Consider the following 20,067-nt stretch of genomic DNA (forward strand, 5'->3'; position numbering starts at 1 on the left):
CTCTGCTTCATATTTTGTTTTATCCACTTCTATCCTCCATATTTAATACTTCCGGTCGGTAACTGCTTTCAATAACATTAAACTCCATAGAAATAGTATTGTTGTTGTATCCACTGTGTTGTATTCACTGTTGTATTCACTATATTCACTGTGTAAGTTGAATAAATATCAGTGGTGGTGTGACTGGATTTACGGGTCGGTAGTTTACCAGCGCAGTTTCTAGTCGAACACATTTCAGGGTGACATAAAAATCTGATCTGTAAAAGTAATGACGGGACTCGTTCCGACAGTCTGGCGCTGATGAGTCAAATCCTTTTTCTTACATATCAGCGCGCTAGCGTTACTACTTGGGGTACATTGACTCAGCTCCACGCGAGTTTACTAACTGGGTAGAAGTCGGTAAGTTAGCGATGTTAACGCGGGGCTAGCTCAGTTAAATGATTAGGGCAGTGGTTTATGTTTAGTTTGGGGAGTACTTTTTCGTTGTGTTTGGTGTTTCCTTCTGCTAACGTCCTTTCTCACGCAGGTGAGATGTTGAGTCCCAAGCTGCTGACGCTGGTGCTGGTGGTCCAGCCGGGCAAAGTGCTGCTGGGCATGAAGAAGAGGGGGTTCGGGGTTGGCAGGTGGAACGGTTTTGGTGGCAAAGTCCAAGCTGGAGAAACAATTGAATGTGCTGCTAGGAGGTAAATCCAGATTTAAAGTGGAAAAAGAAAGTTTTTATTCACCTGTTTTCTACTAAAAAAGTCCATGGTTCCCAAACTGTGGTACACTTACCATCAGTGGCACACAAGCTTCCTCTGGTGGTACTTCAGATGGTGGAAAATCAGAAATACTATAGCTGACTTTGCTTGGCCTGTTTACAACAATGTATTTGAACGTTGGTGATAATGGTGTTACTTTGAGAATGCAGTATTTTCTCAGGTGGTACTTGATTTAAAAAGTTTGAGAACCACTGGTACAAGTATTTAAACAAGACTAGAAAAGCTGTGGAGCTGTCCTATGGCATTGAATCAAAGTGAATATGTATTGCACTTTTGCATTTGAAAAAGTCAGTTGACAAAAAAACAAACCCTGTGAATTGATGAATAATTAAAATAACTTACATTAACATTTGAAATGTTGGTACACCATATCACCCTTTAAAAGCCTTATTGAGATTCAAAAATCTAATTTCCAAGAGCCAAGAAAGCAGCACAACAGTCACAGATTACAACTCAAACAGACTTTTACAACTATTATACACAACATCGATACCACTATCTGTTTTCTCAGCTCATCCAGTGTAAAAACTTGGCTTCAGATGATTTAAATCCAGATTTTATTGTTCACTGGTTCTCTGTGGCTTCACGTCGTCTCCACATCAACAAGTACACTGATCTGTAACAACATTAATACCCGTTACCTGTTTTTTGAAGCAAAACACTTTAACTAAGAAGCTAACTGAATTAGGGCTGAACGATATATCGTTATCGTATCGATATCTAGATATGAACATTCAAGATATTCATATCGAAAAAGCAACGATATAAACAAAATAGATTTTCCCCCGCGCTCGCCCTGCATGTACAGCTCTGGCAGTCACAATAAACTTCATTTTTACGATTGTCCTTGAATGCACCACTACGGCCAGCCAACCACAAACCTTATTTTATGCTTGCTGTGGAACGACAGCTGAAGCCAACCAATGACAAACATAGGAGGGCGGGAGGGAGACGGAGACTGAGACACGCAAATACACACACACATACACACACACACACGACATACACAGCGGGAAAGAAAAGTGACAGAAGATAATGCGGCCGGTGGCGATTTTGTGCCAAAACATAAATCATCCTCCATTATTTGGAGGTATTTTGGATTTTAAAAAGGATGTCAACCCGAGTGAGGTGTTGTGCAGGTCGTGCTTGGCGAAAATTGCAACGAACCAAGGTAGCACAACAAACATGTTTCACCACCTGAAACAACACCATCGCGTGCTGCACGAAGAGTGTATTACAATGAGAGAAACACCGGGGACTTCTCAGGTATCCCAAAAGAAGCCCAAGTTAAGTGTGTTTACTGATGCGTTCAGTAGTGTTACACCATATGAGTCGACGTCCACCAGACATAAAGGCGTTACAGACGCTATAACATGCCACATTGCAAAAGACATGGTACCCGTGTACACAGTCTCACAGTGAGTTCTCATCAATAAAACACTTTCCATGTGGAAAGTTTCCACAGTCTTTTGTATTATGATGTTTTTATTTTTCTGAAAAATGCTTGCTTTTCACCGAACCCGTAGTCATATCGTATCATATCGATATCGAGATATCTGGCATGAATATCGAGATATGAAATTTTGTCCATATCGTTCAGCCCTAAACTGAATACAGTGCATGTGTTTTAATTGGAGCACTGTTTTGGGACTTTGTGTTGTGTGTTAGATAAAATGAATGAATGTTGAGTCTGAGCAATGTGTGGTCAATCATGAGCAGGAAATTTGTTTCGAAGCCGAAGGAAGGAAGTGCTGAAGGCAAAGAGGCTCATTCCTGAGCTTGTTTCTCTCAAATGTGGAAAAGAAAAACACAGAGCTGCTTTGTAAGGAACAATAAAGAAGGCTACATAAATCAGAAATACCTCAAGATAATTTGAGTTACCCTTTGCAGTAAATGAACCTTGGATAATCTGGAGTGTTCAGGATAATCCTGATCTGTGTTTCATTGCAAATTCCTTCTGTCGTGACTGCTGCGTTGTTAATTTAGCAAAATAATATACTAAGAAAGTATAATGAATTAAAAGACTGTGACAGAATCCATTTGCTCCGCTGGTGCTGCTCTACAGCTTCACATGGATTTAAATAGGTCTGTCAAAATCAAAAATGTGATTTTTAACTTCAAAAATCAAGACATTCATCTCTTTATTTATATTAAAAATGACTTTAAAGAGGGGAAACTCAACTCAAAGATCCGCTGAGCTCGAGCTTGTGGTGCGGGGATATTTCTGTCTTTGTGAGGAAACAAATAAAACCGACTTGCAAAAGTTTGTAGCGTGACCTTAGTTTAATTTCTGTGATCTTTTCATTTTTAAGAGAATTGCTAGAAGAGAGTGGCCTCACGGTTGATGCTCTCGAGAAGATCGGAAACATCAAGTTCGAGTTTGTCGGAGAAACGCAGCTACTCGACGTCCACGTTTTCAGAGCGGACGCCTACAACGGAGAACCAACAGAGTCGGATGGTATGTTTTTTGTTTATTTTTTGTCTTCAGCACAATAAACATGTTTCCACACACAGTTATGTCAAGCTATGGTTGTAGCTTTACGACACTTTACAGTTAAGCAGGGAAATCCATTTATTGAATGAAGTAGCAGAGGGGAGAATGGTGATTCTCTTTTTATGACCATTTTTTAACGTATTTCCAAATGCTTGATGAACTGAAACAGTTAATAGTAGCAGTTTACCTCAGAAAGTATTAGAAGTTGTATTTTCCAGTCTTTTGAAAAAACATTTTTAAATTGAAGACCCTCGTTTGTGCCGTGTCCTGTTTTGATTTGTTTTTTTATACAGTACTCGCTCAGTGAACACTGAGTCGATAAAGCGTGTTTTTTTTTATGTTTTTTTTGTTTACACTTTATTTTCTACTTGTCCTGATTTCTATTATTAGCAGGGGCAGTTAAATGAAGCACTTAACTTTGCATGTTATGCGTCTGTCCCTTTCGATTTAGATAAATATGCATTGGAAATGCATTTTGGAAATATGACTCGTGGGTTCTAAATTGTCATCTATTTTAATAATTGATTATTCATTTTAGAGTTTTTTTTTATTTTTTATTAATTAAACAAGCTCTCGCAGGATTTCAGCTTCTTAAGTGTGAATATTTTCCGGTTTGACAAAGAAATCAACTGAAAAAGAAATTTGGTTTGTGGACAAAACATTTGACAACGCCATTATTTCGAGATTCGGGAGACACCAATCAACATTTTTGACATTTTATGGACAAAAGAAATACTAGATTAATCAAGAAAATAATCGCTCTTCATTCAATTTTGATCACAGACAGCTTACACTGGCAGCGAGTTGGTCGCCATTTTGTGTCTTTGTGCACCGTCAACCCTTCTTTCCGGGTCAAAGCCTGGGGGCAGCAATTTTGGCACTTCAACTTTTAAAAGTCCACTTCAAGTCAATCTTAACTGAATAATATTTGTTTTACTTTTATGTTACGTAAACACGCTCACTGAATTATGGGCAGCAACCGTGCAGTAATCAGTGTTTGGACTTGAACTGGGTGGACGTTTGTGGACCGAACCACAGCTCAGAAAAATCAGCAGTGAAGGGTCTGGAGGGAAAGACAAGTCAGGAAGGCAGACGGTGAACAGATAAGAGGAGGAAATGAAGTCAAAGGTTTGTAGATTAAGAAACCGTCCGGCGAGTGATTAAGCTCTGAAGCATTTGTTATCCCGTCCCCTGGACAAAGAGATAAAGTTGCAAGTGCAAGAAAAGCCCAGAAAATAAGTTGTTTTATTTGAAGATGTTGATGCCAAAGTTGAACTGAGTCCACTAAGTTATTATCTGTATTTATGGCAAAAACAGAACTTTGAGATTTGTTGTAATGTGCTGTATATGGTCACACGATAGATTCGGCTGTGATACACTGAGCTGCTGTCAGTGTGTCACATTGGTTGAACTGTGTTCTAAATAGCTCTTTATTCCTTTCCTGAGACAAAAGACGACATTGCTGAGAGTACGTTTAATTTAAGTGAGACTTTAAAGTCTGATTTTTGGTGATTTAAAATTATTTTCCTCTCCCTTCACTGTAGCTCAGCAGGGAAACACAAAGAGGATTCATTTACTCATTTGTACTTTAACGACTGTAAAACTTTAAAAGACATGGATTGTCTGCTACAGGAGTCCATTGCACAGAATGACAGTAGTATATTGTCTTTCCTCCCATCTCTCGCATTATCGTTGAGCTTTAAAAAAAAAACCCAACTGGATTTTATCAATTAACATGTGAACATGTGACTGTTGTAGGACAACACACTTCCTTGAGCGGAACTTTCCATTCAAAAGCACACTTTTTCCTTGTAGAGAAGTGTGTCAGTTATAAAACGTTTAAGTCCTTATACAGTGTTATAAATCTTTAGTTAAGAAGTTGTAAAGAGAAAGCTCAGACTGGTGACCTTTCAAAGATTAATTTTGCCTCTCCTCATTTCCCAGAAATGAGGCCTCAGTGGTTTGAATGTGACAAAATCCCCTTCAGCCAAATGTGGCCCGATGACATCCTGTGGTTCCCCTTGTTGCTCCAGAGGAAGAAATTTGTGGGTTATTTCAAGTTCCAGGGTCACGACACGATTCTCAGCCACACACTGAATGAGGTGGAGGAGCTCTGAGATTACCTGGGTGGTGCCGACAACGTGGGACCAAACAAACCTTTCTGACATTTAATCCTGAATGTTCTTGTTCCAGCTGTGGGAAGAAATAGATCTTGCACTTTTAAGAACCATGTAACTGTACATTGTCCATACAGTCTGTGTCTTTAAGTAGCCACGGTACGACAAACCAAATGTCTTTTTTCAATTCTGCCATTTTATTTTTTAATTTTATATATAGGATTTAACATCATTGAGCAAGGATCTTTATTCTTCTGTGATAAAATATTTACAATATCTACAGTTTTAAATTTGACTGGGTTTCATGTTCTGTGTAAGTTACACATATATAGAATTTTGTCCCTTCTTGTTTACATTTCATGTTCAAATAAATGTGTGTGCATTATTGTTTTAATGCCAAATAGATTAAAAAAAAACAGAATCAAATAAATTCAGGTTGAGTTTGTGTCATAATTACACACATTTAACATGTATGTGTACATGTATGGATTGATGTAAGGTGTTTAAAACTGTGTGGGGTGATTCCGTCCACTTGTGTGTGTTTCAGTGAATTCACACCATTCATCTTTGGTAGTGAATGTGTTATTTTATAGTGTTATTACTGACACACTGATTCAATGACAGTCAAATATCTGCCCTTTGCCAGGTTCTACAGGCTGATCTTAAAAAAAAAAAAAAAATTTATCAAGCAAAATAAAAGGGGGTCCTGCAAACAAAGCAAAGAGAGTTATGATGTAAACAAGTAAACGTAGGAAAGTAGGAAAAAGCATGTGTGTCCTTTAAAAAATATAAAGCATGCTGCTTTCTCATCCTTATAATCCAACGTCGGTATCAAAAACACGTCGGCCTGAAGTTATTCAGTAAAAATAATCCCAATCTTTATTAAAGTAAAACCTTTCTGTCCCTCTTTGTTAAACTATCTTAGTGTGTAAAATGTTAGAACCCGAGGATTTTTTAGTTGTCGATTTGGATAAAAAAAAAAGTGACAAAAAGACTCCTGAGCGACAAAGTTCCAGTTCATGTTTCGATATTGTTACGATGATGAAACCGCAGCATTAGAATCTCACTGAATGGAATGTATATTGTGTCATGAAATACTACATAGCTGTGTGTTTATAATTGTTTGCTTAAGCTCACAGAGCAGAAAGTTATTCTCCAGTTTGAAATCAGCAGCAGCAGCAGCAGCGTTTTCCAGCTCTTAGATGGAGGTTTTCAGTCCGTTCTTTCCACCAAAGAGACATCCAAGCTTTGGCTGGAGATCATTCCAGACCTCGCCCATCTGGAATAAACGGGAAGAAAATGATCCTTTTTAGTTTAAAGTTTAGTATTAATCACAAAACAAAACCCTCAACAGCCGCTCGGTTTAAAAAATCCTGAATCCATATTTGCATCACCACTAAAATCGGATTATTTCTTCCTTGGGTCGTAACCTACATTCCCAGGAAATGTGATAAAAAAAATCTGTTCTTTATGCATTTTAAGAAGAGACGGAGAAACGAACGCAGCCAAAAAAAACATCATCATCCGTGACGGAGATGATAATCAAATCCTCACACAAAATAATACACTTAAAATTCAATACTTCAGCTGCTATGGCTTTGTTAAGAGTCGTAATCGTAGGTGATTTATAACAAACATACTCTGTGGCAACCATCATTCACCTATACATCGCCATACGGCTGTTTTTTTGTAAATTGCATCTGTCCGACCCTGGTCTTCACCTTACAAACCCCGACTGTGACTCCTACGGCACTACATCTGAATATTTGCGGGTCATTCTCAGGTTTATGTTACTATTGAAATGAGGAAAATATCAGATCGAGTTCCTTTTGTCAGTTTTTTGGGGTTTTTTTTAAAGGCCATTTTAAACCCTCGCGCTGCACAAATACAGACGAGCGTCTGATGGTTTTTGCGATTATCTGCAGACGTGCACACTCACCTCTCTGTGTCCTTGCACCTGAGAGTTAACAAAAGCCCCCAGAATGTGGGATGTGATTGGAAGGTAGGTGAAGATAAGCTGTGTCTCTTGGTGAAGGCAGAACAGGGAGAAGTAGTTACGCAGCTCCATGGTCTGAATGGCATTCTCTTGCTATTTTTTTGTGCAAAAGAAGGGAAAAAAAATACAAATAATAAGAGCGTTTAAAAAAAGATAATTAATACATTTTAAAGGGGACATTCATGGTCTCGGATGACGAAACCCATTGCCCTTTAAAATTCTGTTTTTATGGTGAAATGTCACTAATTGCTTCAAACGTTCACATTATACAATTGTTTTGGTGAAATTTTGAAGGTACTAAGTACTAGGGATAGCCGATATGATACTCAAAAATCACATAGTCAAAATCACTATATTAAATATCGGAGAGAAAAATTTTAAATCCGATACTAACCAAAAATTCTATATATCTCAGTATTCACTATGCACAGACTGTAAAACATTAACTTAATTGTTTCTTGAGGAGGGAGGAGAGTTATCGGTGATATCGGTATCAGACTGGAAAAAGTGATATTGTGCCATCCGTAGTATATACTGTATCTATTTTAAAGCATGTCCTTACAATAAAGGCATTTTAATAGTTTATTAGACATTATATACAATACATGACACCCTATAAGCTTTCAACTGTATAATTTATCAAAAATCTGGTAACAACAGGAACTCCAAACTGTCTAAATCCAGGTAGCGGTTGATTCCGGGCTCAGCTATATCCCAAAATTTTAAAAATTACTGCAGTTTTTTATGTTATGTTTTATTAGATGCAATGGCTTTGATTTAATATATATTAAAAGAGTGTATGTTATAGCTTAAACCCAACAAAAAAAGTCTGAACTATCCTTCTATTTTACTACAACTACTCTAAGTAAAGGTTTAATCTCGTCAGATATTCATTGATTGGTTGGAAACATGCATGTTAGCGCTGATATTTTATATTTTAAAAATGAGAAAACCTTATTTATTGTAAATATCACACCTCAAAACTAGAAAAACAGCAAATGTGTGCTTATTTCTGTCTCTTTTTTCTTTTTCACCTCAGTAATATAAGTGTGTTTATCAGTAAGAGAACACACTAGAAAAATGAATGCAATCAGTGCAGATGCAGCATGAGAGCCTTACAATGTGTGTGTGTGTGTGTGTGTGTGTGTGTGTGTGGGGGCCTGAAAGAGACTGATCACCTGAACAATCCGTGACTCCAGCTGCTCCACTGTCGCATGCTCTTTTGGCTGAACCGTGGCGCTCATCATCTGCCTCTTCATTACGCCGTACTTGTGCAGAGCTCTCTGGTGCTCGTGGAGCACACCCTTCTCGTGGCGCTCGCACAGATCCTAGAGAAAAAGACGTGGTCACAGTGACATAACTGCACATCACAGTAAAGATTATTTTCACTGTGGAGATCTGACAAATTCCTCTTCATCTGCCCACCAGTTTATTCCACCCACCACTAAATATGAAACATCCAAGTCTGCTAGACTTATTGAAACTGTTACATAATGTGCTGAATTTTAGACACTAAGTGGATGTGGATTATATAAGGTAATACACACTTCCTCTTTTGCTGTTTCCACAGAAACATTCACTGGTCTGGAAACTCCGAAAATACTCACACTGTGGTGCGAGGGCATATTAGAATTCCTGGAATTCGTTTCTTCTACCAAAAAGATCACATTTTTGACGTACTAAACTGCAAAGCGGCTCAGAAAGTCAAACCGTCTAGGACAGAGGCGAAACTAAGTTGCACCAAATTTCACGAAACTTGGTGTAAACATGTAACTGCCCAAGACAAACTAAAAAGGATATTGGGACCATGGCCTCAACTCAACAGGAAGTCAAACATTTTGTAATTTGGCGTCCATTCTTATCAACATAAAAAAAAAAACATGTCAACTCATACTGAACACATCAAAGATGAAAAGTTACCAAAAGAAAATTGGCATACAAATCAGAACTGGTGAAAATTTTTATAAAATTGGATGTTATAGGTATAGGTAACAGGTAAAAGTGTTGCAAAATGGCTCAGTAACGCCCCCAAAAATCAATCCTGCTAGGACAAAGGCGAAAGTAAGTTGCACCAAATTTCACAAAACTTGGTGGAAACATGTAACAGCCCAAGACAAACAAAACAGTCCATCGGGACTATGGCCTCAACTCAACAGGAAGTCAACCATTTCGTAATGTGGCGTCCATCTTGGTGAATTGCACGTTTCATAAATTAATCTGTGTTAAATTAAGCCTGAGGAGGTTAAAAAAAATATATTATAACAAAAAAGGTCTTGCAGATAACCATCGGAATTTTGACCATTCGCCACAAAACAGGAAGTGGCCAGTAACCTTTCTCTACATTGACAGATCTGCTCAAAACTTCACATGTGAAATAAGAGTCCCGGTCATGGACAAAACAAGACATTGTCATTTGAAGTTTGGGAAAAACCATCATTATCATTTTAACCACTAACAACTAATTATTGTTGTTAGTAGCAGCCCAAGAATCAAACTGGGATCACATGAGCGAGGCAGAAACCCGAAGGGGAAATGTACTCACTCTGTACGACTGCAACAGATCCAGGAAAAGATTCAGTTTTTCCACAACATCATCCTCTTCCCGGCTGCCCTGAGGAAATGGGCAAAACAACATTTATTACCCAATACTGCCATGTTTGGACAAGCACAGCACGGCGGAGCAGGTGATGATGATGATGATGATGCGAGAGAGGGATGTTTACCTGCTGAGCGGCTTTTTCTGACAACACGGCGAACTCCACCGACAGACTCTTCAGCGACTGACGCAGCTTCCCCCAGGAGTTCAGTGAAGAGGCCAAGGAGGGAAGAGTGGAAGTGTCTGAGCCCAGAGTGCTGCAGAAAACAGCAGTTCATACTGTCATACTGAACTAAGGATTCATGGATTCATTCTGTGGGTGCAGTGGTTCAATATGGAGGACTTGTTTTATGGAATTCCAATCAATTTGAATCCATTCATTTGTGTTTCATCAATGTTTTACAGTGAGATATCCATGGAATTAGATTATTTTATTTAAACCTCACATGTAATCAAAGTTAAAACTTAATATAGTACATATTTTTGCATAGATCCTCCTTCAAGTTGGAAAACATGAAAAGAGCTGTAGCAACTAATATCATTTTGAATTGGTAAATGAATCCTTTCCAAGAGATGGTTTGGTATTTTAATTAAAACCTCATATTATTCACGTTATTTCAAACATACTGTCCACACATAACTAAACTTAAAGGGTTGGGGAAAATTCTGCAAACTTGTTTGGGGACCAAAAAAGACCCAGTCTTTGAGAATCACTGGTGTAGAGAGAATATATAAAAAAAACCCCAGCAGCAGTTGCAAAGAATAAATTAAATCAGCATGAAACCAACGGAGTGAAAAATAAGCCTTTGACGTGAAAGGGCTTGTTTTTTCTTCTAGAGTGTTTTTGTTTGCTTGTCTTACACAAGGTTGACTCTGCACTGAAGTCACTGAAGATAAAGTCGTGGAGATTTAATTCACATGTGACTTATGCACTTTTCCTTTTAGAGAGAGTGTTTTAAATGCAACTACATCATATAATAACATTCGTGTCCTCTGGATAGAATTTGGACTTGCGCTCCACATAATCGATGTCACGACGTACCTGAGCTCTTTGCCAAACATGAGGAGATCCGTCGCGTTCTCCTTCGAGCGCTCTGCCATTTTCTCCGCTCTGTCCCGCAGCTTGTGGAAACTGTTGTGGATATTTCTGATCATCTCTCTGCTTGTTGAGAACTGAGCCTGAATGTCAGCGGGGAGAAAGTCCTACAGCAGGGGAAACATACAACACAGTCAATGCCAGGTTTGTTCTTCTGAGGGAAATGACCTTATGAGACAAACCTTTGCCTGAGTTGCAACTCTGTTGGTCATGAACTCATCGCCGGTTTTCTTGTACGCGTCGCGCAGCTTAGTCTGAACATCCTGTTGGAGACGAAAAGAGTGGCTGTGAAAAGTGCCGCTGGCCACGGCGGCGGCTGACGCCACAGCAGGAGAGATGAGTAAAGTACATACGGAGCCACTGAAGGTGAGGAAGGTTTTCACCAGCTCGTCCTCGGAGAAGACAGGATGCCGCGCCACCAGGTTGATGAATCTGCCGAGTGCACGTCTCCGGCCCTCGATGAACTCCCGCTCGGAGACGGATGTCAGCACTGTGGACACGCACACACACCGGAGGACACAAACATTGTTATGGTAGTGAAAGGCATGCAGCGTAAGGACACATCAATTTGACAATTTGTTTGTAGGACGCTGTCATGTACCACTGATCATCAGCAATACAGATCGTTACTGATATCGAATGTTGCTGTTTATTCTGATTAGAGCTGCAACTGACTATCTGACTATTACTCGATTAACCTTTCTGTTACCATAACTTCTAGACCGTTTGTGGTATCTAGAAAAGTTTGGACTGGCGATCTGTCCAGGGTGTGACCCTGCCTTTCGCCCTATATCAGCTGTGACAGACCCCGCAACCCTTATGTGGAGGATAAATCGATAGAAGACGGATGGATGGATACCGAAGAGCAGAGAAATAGAGTAGTGTATTCAATTTCCAGTGATAAAATCCTCCTAAATGTTGCACACTGCACCTTTAAGATGTCTATTATGAGTTAATGTTATTGGAGCACATTCGTGAAATCACTCCTCCTTGAAAAGTGAAAGAAATCCATCTGTGTTACTGGAACCATGATGATCATTGTATACAAAAAGGAAAGCTGAACATATCAATCAGTAAAATTTGAGGCAAAAGAGAACAAATAGTCAGACGGGATATTTAGATTCATGAAGTGAAACAGGCTCATTTAATGCACTGCTGCTTTCCTCATTTTTTTGTTTTGTTTTGTTTTTTTTCCTTCAGGCAATAACTCTGAAGAATGACAATGTCTGGTTGAAACATAGAACCAGCAGCAGCAGCAGTTTGTATTCAAACTGGCAATGACAAACATTTATTCCTTATCAACACAAACACACACTCAGCTAACAGAACCCCCCAGATATGATGTATAACTGACACTTATATGAATCAAACAAATGACTAAAGTCAATGACGGCGTAAACAAACATTTCAGTGACAATGCGACGTACCCCCCTTTAACATCCTCTTTGGTGGCAGCGCTGGCACCACTCTGTAGGAAAATCTCTGCAGCAGAACCTCATGGAACACGTCGAAATCGCTGTATCGCCTGTAAACGGATATTTTGTAACGCTGCAAACAAAAGAATGAAAAGAAAATTATTAGAAAAAAAGGGAAATCAGGCAAAAACCTACTTGACCATAACTTTTCTGTAAGGCTGTCTATTGAAGCAATGCCTTTTTGAGTTAAGTGGTGAAATAATCATAAATAGCACATGCCTCCACCAACACTGATATCTACATCATTATTCACATCGGCCAAGATTTGGATCATACATATGCCGGGAAAACAACCTTCACCCTCAGGATTGTCCAGCTCCTCAACGCTGTGACCCAGTATAAGCTCTGATGCTGCTCCACAAACTTACAAATTTAAAAACAGGCACTTTATGAATTATTCATGTGTTTTTTACCAGTGAATGGTGTCTGTTGTACTTTTAAATTGCCCCTTGGCGACACATTAAGTGATTTGAATTGAATTGATATTTATTCTGGAGAAACCACACAAATGTCCAAAAAAAGCCCATCTTGCAATGTTTCCAGTATCTTAATGGGTTCTTTGTCGTCTTCGGGTCCAGGTCACGGGCCCAGCAGCCTTAGCAAGGAAGCCCAGGCCACTCTCTCCCCAGCCACTTCTGTCAGCTCCTCCAGGGGAATCCCAAGGCGTTCCAAGGCCAGCTGAGAGATATAATACCTCCAGCATGTCCTGGCTCGGCCCCGATGTCTCCTCACAAAAGGAGGTGTCCAGGAGACATCCTAACCAAATGCCCAGATAACTGGCTCCTCTGGACGTGGAGGAGCAACAGTTCTACTCCTCACCCTATCTCTAAGGCCGTGCCATGTGGAGGAAACTTATTCCGGCCGCTTGTATTCAAGCTCATGACCACCACCTCCCCACCACACCACTGCTTTATCCTCCACATGAGGGTCACAGGGGTCACTGGTGCAAAAGGCGGGGAAGTCCCTGGACAGGACACAGGGCCACATAGTGTCAAACAATCCAAAAGACAAACAACAATCCACTCTCACGGTCAGGTTGGACTGTGGGAGGAAACCAGAGAACCCAGGTCTTCTGACTGCAGAGGCACTACACCAACCATGTAGCCCACCTTTTCACCAAGTTCTGCCAGCAAAATATGTCCATAATGGCATCCAAAACTAATTAACACTAGTGTGAATACAGTCATGGAAAAAAGACACACAGTTTAAAAATGTGTGAACATTATAGCATGCCATACCTCGCTGGTGACCTGGTACTCCACGTGTTTGAGGAACAGGCCCTTCTTCTCGGGTATGAGCTCCACCTGGACTGTGTCTAAGGCCAGCAGCTTGTCCAGCGTGTAGGATATCATCAGCGCGTCCTCCTGCGTCGGCTGCATCCTCAGTGCGCTCAGTTCCTTCGGCTCCCCGAGCTGAGGTTTCGGTAATTCTGTCCAACGGTGCAACCAGAGCCAACATTTACTTTCCATGATTAAATCAATACATAGAGGGTGAAACCTATTTCCCAACTGGGAGGAATGCTGCTGTGAAAGCCACTTCCCACTTCAACAGATTACTACGTGCCTGACTTATATTTGTCTCTATCACAGCGCAGTATTGTGTTATTTATCCCCGCACATGTACGTTCCAAGAGGCTCGTGAGGTGAACGTAATGTGCTGTGACAAATGCAGAAAACTTGTTGGAGCACAGACGAGGAAATGGCATGCAGTATGCTGCCATCCTGGCCACACCTGAAATAACAGACGGAGAGCCTTGAATAATCACAGAAGGTTGGGAATGGATGTAAGTGAAGCCAGCATAATGGCTGACTCCATGAAAACCATGAAAACCTCCCCCATCATCTTCCCACTCTTGGAGAAGTGAATGAATGTGAGACTTCAACACAACAAAGGCTTCCCTGGCAAAATGAAAACAAAACAAATGAGGTTGGATTTAACCAAAATTGCAAGCTTCTATTCAGTTGTGAAAGAGGCTAAAACTATGGGGTTGAAAACTGCATTGAAATTCAATCTAAATTCGACTGTGTTTTATTTGTGACTCTTACCATATGACGGGTAATGTGTTTTTTTTAGGTGCTGTGATTGATGACAGAGTCTCTTAAAGAGTAAAGGTTGGTTTTATGCACAAAACCCTCAGGACTCTGTGAGATTTAGTCGACAACAAAACATACGGGCAAAGACTTTTCCAAAGTCATCTTTACAAACTGTTCTTGCTTCGTTAGATCAAATATGAATATGAATATAAAAAATCGAGGGAAATACGAGAGTTCAGCTTAACCAAATGCTTTTTAAAAATTCTCTTGGCACTGATGTACATTTCCATAATTTTTTCAACTTGAAAAAGCCAAGAATATTCATTATATACGACATCTCAAGGTCAGTATTCTATCAAATACTGTGGAGTGGTTTTGTGGAATCAAAACTCGCCTTTAATAGATTCTTTGGTGACACTGAAACTATGGGGTCTAAAAACTTTGACTGTTCAATATTAATCACTATCTTATATTATATTACTTTTTATATTGCCTGGTTATTCTATTGTGTAGTGTATCCATGTCTACATGGCTTTTAAGTCTGTATACTCTTGTGGGTGGTGTCAAACTTGCGGCCCACTGGCCGCATGTGGCCCTCTGATTAATTTCATGTGGCCCGTCTTGTAATATGAAGTTATAATAGGGTGTGTGTTGTTTTGAGTAGTTTAGTATCATAAATACATTATTATTGTGAACTACACCAACCAAACCAACAGAGATACTTTTATTTTGAAATTTTAATAAATATCAATCATCATAGTAATTTCATTGGCATATCATTATATCATTTGAATAGCTGCTTTTTTCCAAATAATTTGGACTTTTTTTTTCTTGCCTGGCCCCCTATTGGCCAGATTAAATTATCTGTGGCCCCCAATGTAATTTGAGTTTGAGACCCCTGTCCTAGAGGTCACGAGTTGCCGACCTCTCTCCTAGAGGTTTCAACCACACGCTCACTTATAGTTCGTTTACTCGCCTTTACACTAACCTTGTATGCAGTTCTCCAGGAGTTTAGTACTGGGCTGCTTTCCTTGCTGCGCGAGAGCGATCAAAGCGAGCGCTTTATAGAAGGACAACTTGCTGAGGAATCCGTCTGTGGAGTCAACATGCTCAGCAATCTGAGAAAGACAAAGACAATATGACCTGAAGGTCAACACAAGGCTGCGATCTGAATTGAACTGTGGTTTGCATTCCTTGACACAAAAAAGTGCTCACTAGACACAAACGCAATGATTCGCTGCAAGGACAGGAAACGGGAAATTCCAGGGAATAACTGTCTCTGAGGTAAACGACAGGCACTTTATCCTCATAACATTAACCTACAGTATATCTCAGCGTTCAAGCAAAAACACGACCACCTTCCTACACCTGTGTGCACCTTAAAAACCTGTCTCGTCAGAAGAAACCGCAGCGATGCCAGTGTTTGTTGTTATTGAGAGTGCAGCTATCTCATTCACCAGTGATCAGTAATTGTATCAGACTCATTCATGAATAAAAATGGAATCAATGTGTGGCTCTAAAACGGGACGGTGTCAGGATTCCCTCGCATGACCTAAATTCAGTGTGGATGATTTCATTGAACGTGAACACCTCACCTGGGCTAAAACAGCTTTGGAGAGATCGGTCCTCTGGAGCAGCCGCTGGAACACTTCCACCTGCACTCTCTCGTCCGTCCTACAGTGGACGGCCTCGTGGATTTCTCTGTAATAAGACGGAACGGCTCCTGGAAGAGGAACAGCATCCACATCATGTGGTATCACAGCCACAATGAAAAACACATGTGTTACCAAGATCATCATAAGTTAGAGAGGGAGGGAGGGAGGGAGGGCACAAACATTTCCCCAAAAGTATTTTCTCTGTGAGACGGCAAATCCTTTCTAAAGTGGAGATCACTTATTGTTTATTTATTTATTTATTTATTTATTTAACCTTTATTTGTACAGGTTATCCCATTGAGACACAGGGTCTCATTTTCAAGACAGAACCTGTCGGACCTGTTTTGACATTTGTTGTTGCTGTTTGGTTTATTCTTCACAACTGGGAGAATCCAAAAAACACACACCAGAGTTTGCTCTGTGGCTCAAACTCGCGACAGAAACCGGAGCTTTTAAAATTTGATAGACATTGCAAACGTTCACCTTAAAAGGGCACATGACAGTAATAGACATATGTAGATGTAGGTGATGTGTGTGTGGATGTGAGTATGTATGAGGTGTGTACAGATACTAGGGATGGGTATTTCAAGCAAACGTCGAAGATTCGCTGGAATTCTAAACTCCAGCGCATGAGAGTTAGTGAAAGTAATGCAGGGTTCAACATGCGTTCAAGAAACTTCAAAAGTCATCACTTCTGCAAAGCACCACCAATTTGATAGTTATTGGAGGAGAAAGATTTTTGTTAATCTGTGCAATCATTGATAAAACATTTAAAAAAATGTAATATAATCACATTAACTAACTGCTCGACTCTTTGTAATCAAATTAATAATAAAGAAATCAAATATTCTATATATATATTTAATAAACTATTATTACATATTACTGTTTCATTGATTTGTTAACATGGATGAATTGCTTCACCAATTAATCACTTTTTCATCATTCTGCTTTCCTGTTATATGTGAAAATGAAAGACTTTAGGAAAGAGGGCATACGATAATTAATCCCTTTTATTGGACGTGATCAAAATCACTGTATCAGCAAAAGAAAAAAGGACAAATCCTTTACGATCCATAAACCCTAACCATCATGTTAATGCTTGAAGAGAGACGTGTGACCAGAACGTGACCGAGGGCTGCACATGTTTACCACGCTGAAGTAATCATGTCCACTGTGTGTTTCGTGTTTTAAGATAAAAAGAACATTTGTAACTCATGTTGTTTTTAAACGGCTGGAAATGTCCATGCAACTATATCAAGAGCTCATTTGAGCCTGTATCACACTGATAAAAGTCTGTAATATCAATATCAGTTTCAGTATCAGACATGAAATAGTGCTATTGTGCAACTCCTAGGCCACCAGTATACATATTTTTTTTTCTCTGCTATTTCGATGATATGTGATCATAGATACTGTTTGAGGCTGCGGTTGAGGCTGTAAACACCGTCTTGTCACAAGATCTATGGTCCAACTCTTGACAGTCACTAGTGAGATGCCAGAGGAATTGACACGGTGACGATTGTGGGAAACTACGTCCAAAAGAACAAGAACAAAGGAAACCATTCTAACTACAGTGTGTACCAATTTATTGATAAAGTTGGACATTGCAGCTGACCATCACTCACCTCACTTTTCCCTTCCACTACTGCTACTTTACTAGGTGCTCTGTGTACCTAATAAAGTGACCAGTGAGTGTAAGAGAAGTATAAAATCAACCATTTGCAGGTTTACACTGTGCAACGTACATGGTCCGACTGTTTTAGGACACATATTGGTTGAATTTGAATTCCTTTACCAACATGTAATAAATACAGCACTGTCATTAAAGGTACAATATGTCAATTTTGAAATTACTTTGATTAATCAAGTAATTGTTTGTTTTCTTATGGATATTTAGCAAAGAAACCAGAAAATATTCAAGTTGATAAGGGTTAATCAATTATCAAAATATTTGACATTTAATCTAGCAATCGATAAATGGAATAATTGCAGCAGCCCTGTCAAATATCGACAAAAGGGCATCCCTAATCTTTAGTTTCTGCCAAATTAAAATAATGTTACTTAACTTTTACCCACTGGACCTTTATTTAATGTCCTTATTTAATTTAATTTAAATATATGTTATTTTTAAGTTATAATATTTGTTCAGGTATTACACGTTATATTTTTTAAGTCCCTCTCATACAACCCTGCATTGTGCTCATGTATCCCTGGTGCCCACAGCTGACTTGATGGCAGTTACCTAATCTTATATTGTATCAATAATCTTGTTTCCTATCATATGAGTTACTGCCATCCCAGCACAGATTACACGGATTTTGAACCAGTGCCACAAAATGTTCCAAAACAAAGATAAAAACATTCAGTAAATTGAATAATACAACACAGATCAGAGTCTTACAGTAAGTGTGTTGCAAATGTTATGAAGACATTAAATCTGAGGTCATTCACTAAAACTGTGTGGAAATGTGCTGCCTGAGAAGTGAAGTGACCAGCTGACAGTTTTCACGTGGCAGGAAAGAAAACATCCAGATCCATTAACCCAGTGCAACACGTATAGAGTAAAACCCACTGTTTTTTTCTTTAAATTCTTTAAACACACATTAAGAGAACAGTAAAATAGCAGTTTACCACTCCTGGTCGCACTCACTTCATTCCGATCTTAATGTACCCAAAAGTTCCCATTCGTGAGTCCACAAATCGACTTCAGCGAAAAGAAATATCCGCACTTTAAAACACACAAATAACCCCCAAAAAATACCCGAATCTCCTGATACTGCAGTGGCACAAAACACCGTTTAAGTGGAAACCGCACATTTGCGTAAGAGGAAGCGAGTGACAAGTTTGCGCACTGTACCTTCATGGATCTCTGCTGCCATGGTCTCCCACAGTGTCATGTGAGCGCGAGAGCACCTCCATGTGATTTCCTGCAGAAGAGAGAGAGAGAGAAAACAAGTCACTTATTTCTTAAAGTTGTAGCGAGCGCTGGTGAAAGTCCAAGTGTGCGGCAATAAAGACTGACACTGACGTGCTCTTTAATGATGGTAACAGTGTAACAGCAGCTCACACTCACACACACACACACACAGCGTGGATGAAGAAGGAGGAGGAGGAGGAGGTGGTGGTGTGAAGCTGCTGTTTATGCAGCTTCAGGTGATCTGAAAGAACAAATCAACACATCATGGGAGAAATGTGATCTTTTAACTGTGTTTCCTGGTTCCACTTGAACAACTTGATTTGTTTTTTTGTTTTTTTTTATTTCTGTTCCTCATTCTAACAATGCTGCCTTCACGTGCTCCTCAGACGTTTTTAGTCTCTCCTTGAAATGGAATGCTGTGAGGAAAAGGTGTTCTTTTTTTCCCTCTTCTCTCCAGTGCAGTGTTGTAATGTAACAAATCACTACTTAAGTGTATACATATATGTATATATGTATATATACATATATATACATACATATATGTGTAGCCTGATTAAATCGATAATAAACATGTAGTCAAGTGTAATAAAAGCACTAGACAAGCTTATATATTATTAAATGTTGAATAATAATGTGATAAATGTAACTTAATGTATTATTATTATGAATATATTATTCACAGGGCCAGTTTTCTAATGTGTTGGGCCACAGGATGTCGCCTGGGGGCCCACATGTGGTCCTTGGGCCCTTGAGAGCTCATTCTCAAACATCTCCCATTAACTTATTTGTGTGCACATAACAAATGATTAAGAAATGTTATGTATGTTTGCCGTCGTTTACATTTAAGTCACTAATAATTCCGTTTACAAGCGGTTGTCCCATAATATTTCCCCATCAGTTGTGGATAACTGGGGCGCCTCTAGA

The 20,067-nt window shown here is 39.4% G+C and overlaps 2 protein-coding genes across 4 annotated transcripts; one reads left to right on the forward strand and one right to left on the reverse strand.

Moving 5' to 3' along the window:
• Positions 1–280: 280 nt before the first annotated feature.
• Positions 281–5,600, forward strand: nudt1 (nudix (nucleoside diphosphate linked moiety X)-type motif 1). Its single transcript, XM_044051005.1, has 4 exons — positions 281–399; positions 527–683; positions 3,074–3,219; positions 5,200–5,600. Exons 2-4 carry the CDS (start codon positions 532–534, stop codon positions 5,370–5,372), a joined length of 471 nt encoding a protein of 156 aa, XP_043906940.1. The 5' UTR covers positions 281–399; positions 527–531; the 3' UTR covers positions 5,373–5,600.
• Positions 5,547–19,422, reverse strand: snx8a (sorting nexin 8a). 3 transcript variants are annotated; one of them, XM_044051004.1, is made up of 14 exons: positions 19,300–19,422; positions 19,084–19,153; positions 16,164–16,291; positions 15,557–15,686; positions 13,774–13,964; positions 12,488–12,608; positions 11,414–11,550; positions 11,243–11,323; positions 11,007–11,167; positions 10,092–10,221; positions 9,911–9,979; positions 8,547–8,696; positions 7,312–7,461; positions 5,547–6,651 (listed from the first exon to the last, which is right to left on the reverse strand). In XM_044051004.1, the coding sequence occupies exons 2-14, from the start codon at positions 19,121–19,123 to the stop codon at positions 6,571–6,573; spliced, it is 1,569 nt and encodes a 522-aa protein (XP_043906939.1). In that variant the 5' UTR covers positions 19,124–19,153; positions 19,300–19,422; the 3' UTR covers positions 5,547–6,570. The 3 variants fall into 3 exon arrangements, with proteins under 3 accessions (XP_043906939.1, XP_043906937.1, XP_043906938.1); XM_044051002.1 differs by having other exon boundaries at positions 19,255–19,422; XM_044051003.1 differs by lacking the exon at positions 19,300–19,422 and adding an exon at positions 19,249–19,267.
• Positions 19,423–20,067: the final 645 nt, after the last annotated feature.

Source organism: Solea senegalensis, linkage group LG19 (assembly GCF_019176455.1).
Source record: "Solea senegalensis isolate Sse05_10M linkage group LG19, IFAPA_SoseM_1, whole genome shotgun sequence".
Taxonomy (NCBI): domain Eukaryota; kingdom Metazoa; phylum Chordata; class Actinopteri; order Pleuronectiformes; family Soleidae; genus Solea; species Solea senegalensis.